Below are 2,681 nucleotides of genomic sequence, written 5' to 3'. Positions count from 1 at the left end.
GACCACCTAGGTCGCCTAAATGGTTGCACTGGCCCTGACTCTGGGTCTTCCCTGAGACTTTCATTCTTCTCAACAGCACCAAGACTGTCAGACCGGAGGTGGGACCATTCAACTGTGTCCAGGGAAGTCTCATCTATGTACCTCTCTGTCTCCCTTAGCTACTCCATCTCAGCCACCCTGGTCTCCAAAGCCCTTTGTCCAGATCATCTAGGTCTGGGCCAAAGTACAATTATGAGGTAGTGTGGAGTATTACTGCAATGCTGGTGTCTTCTCTGACACCTTTAGTCAACAGGACTGCCAATCTGGCACTTTTCTGAGACACTCAACTTTTTCCAAAAAAAAATTAAGAACACAGAACATATGAGACTTTCTGCTAATGGATGTAATTTTGCAGCTGATAATTGCTGCTTGATCAGAGAATGCCTGTACTATAGCGGTTGCTGTAGCCAGGGTGGAAACCTCACTCACATTAGGAAGCCCCTGTTTTACTCATTCATAACTTTCTAAAACTATATTCCTTGTTGCTGAAAATTTTCAGGCTTGATCTAAGCCCCCAAATGATTTCTTGGAGGGTGAGATGGAGGACATTGGAAGAAAATCAGTTTTTGAGAGGAAATATATATATATATTTGACAACTGCCAGTAGGAATATAGCATATATGAAAGATGACTGTGAAGCTCTCTAGGATACCCAGGGATGAGAAAGCGCCTCACCACCATCTGCCTTTAGCATAAGGCAGTCTTGTCTGTGCATGCTGCGGATCAGCTTCCTGAATCCACCAGCCTCTGGCAGCACAAGTACTACTTTTAGGGCTCCACAGACCTCACTCTCTTTGTACAGACAGTCATAGGCACACATCAATCCCCAGTCCTCAGAGCATGTCCTGCAGTGTCCAGCCCCTCTTACGCTGAAGACACGCAGACTTTCTGGGCCTGCTATTCCCAAAGGAACAGAACACAAGCTTGTAAAATTCAGCTTGGAATATTGATAGCCTGTTGTAAATGAGACAGTACTCGATATATGTGTCAACAGATAGCGTATTAAACATCTCGTCTAGCAGAAAACCTATTTTTCAGCTTTGCAGATGAGCAATACCTTATAGACTTGAAGAACATATTTTCAGTATACATACATAACTCTTTACTTAGTATTTGTATACACATTTCACAGGGCTATCAATGACCAGTGTGACACCAGCTTTTATTTGAAATCTCACATGACATTGTTTGGTGAACCAGAATATACATACCAGAATCAGGAGATTCCCATAGCCTGTCTGCTTTGTCAGTTGGCATTAACATATCTTTGCATCACAATGAGAATAAATTATGGCATATGAAATACTGACTTCAAGCAGCAATGAGGATAACATCATATGGAAAGAGATGAAACTTCCGTTCTTCGTTCATGAGGTTCAAATATGGGCCTGACCCTGCAAATGCACAAGCAGATGGTTGTGTTTGTGAACAGCTCCATTGGTATAAATGAATAAAGTAATGGACATGTGTATGTCAAACTCATCCGTGTGAGATTTTTCCTCACTATAAGAAAATGTAATGTAATCATAATTAATCATTATACATTCGGGTTCTTTGAACATTAATAGAAAAAATAATAATAATTAATAATACAATAATTAATAATACATATATTGGGTTTCTTTTCAGTGCTCCTGTGATGATCTTCTTGGCTAATTTGCTTACATGAGGACTGATGAAGATCTTGAGGCAATGTCCTCTCTGTCTAAAAGAGTTAGCCTCCAACTAGTTGGCTTTTCTTTGGGCTCTCTCGGCTGGATTTTATCCTGTATTACAACGAGGCACGCAGAGTGGAGGCTGTGGCTTGTGGATAATACCACCATCTTCTCCTCTGGTATTGCCCATGTGGGAATCTGGAAAATCTGCTTTCCCCCAAACTTAAAAATCTCCAGTGATTATGGCATAGTGTGCTGTCACGAATTCAATTTCAATGAAAACTTTTTCCCTGTGGAAATGTTTCTTGCCCAGATCCTCCTGCTCATTGCTACTTTCTTAGGAGGATTAGGAATATTTTTCACTCTCTTACCACCCTGGCACTTTTATATGGGAACAATTCGCAAAACTCAGGCTATCTGCTTGTTTCTAGCTGGAGGGATCTTGTATATAATTGCAGGTCTCTGTGTCTTAGTCCCAGTGAGCTGGAATTTCTATTCAGCAGCAAACAATAGCAGCATCCCCTTTCCTCCTTCTTTCCACCTGCCCTCTTTCCCAGTAGCACAGAAAATTGGGATTGCTATTCCTCTGGGGATCTCATCTGGCCTCATGTTGCTAATAAGTGGGATCATTTTCCTCTATATCAGATCTCCCGTGACATCAATTAGGGTAAACCCTGTGAACCCAAGATCTTAACTATCAGCCTAAAGAGAAAGAGAACATTCTAGAAAGTTTTTTCCAGAAATCCTTTGGATTTGAATCAGACAAATATAAATAAAATTGATGGTTAGTTCTTATAAAAATAAAACCATGACTCCTATTAATTGCCAAATATTTCCAAGGTTTGTCAATAATATCAACAGCTGTTTCACTCTACCACTAATAAATGTTGGTATCTTCTGTGTGTATGTAAACTTCAGTCACCTACTAAAAATTTTTAAAAAAATGGGCATTCAACTGTTCACTGTTAATGCGTTCAAGTAAGTCCC

At 40.3% G+C, this 2,681-nt stretch overlaps 1 protein-coding gene across 1 annotated transcript; it reads left to right on the top strand.

Moving 5' to 3' along the window:
- The first annotated feature begins 1,731 nt into the window (after nucleotides 1-1,731).
- On the top strand, nucleotides 1,732-2,388 carry LOC116824452 (claudin-34-like). The gene has a single exon (XM_032779747.1). The coding sequence runs from the start codon at nucleotides 1,732-1,734 to the stop codon at nucleotides 2,386-2,388; it is 657 nt and encodes a 218-aa protein (XP_032635638.1).
- The last annotated feature ends 293 nt before the right edge of the window (nucleotides 2,389-2,681 follow it).

Source organism: Chelonoidis abingdonii, chromosome 1 (assembly GCF_003597395.2).
Source record: "Chelonoidis abingdonii isolate Lonesome George chromosome 1, CheloAbing_2.0, whole genome shotgun sequence".
Classification (NCBI taxonomy): domain Eukaryota; kingdom Metazoa; phylum Chordata; order Testudines; family Testudinidae; genus Chelonoidis; species Chelonoidis abingdonii.
Note: the sequence above shows the minus strand (reverse complement) of the source record. Positions and strands in the feature narration are given on the sequence as shown.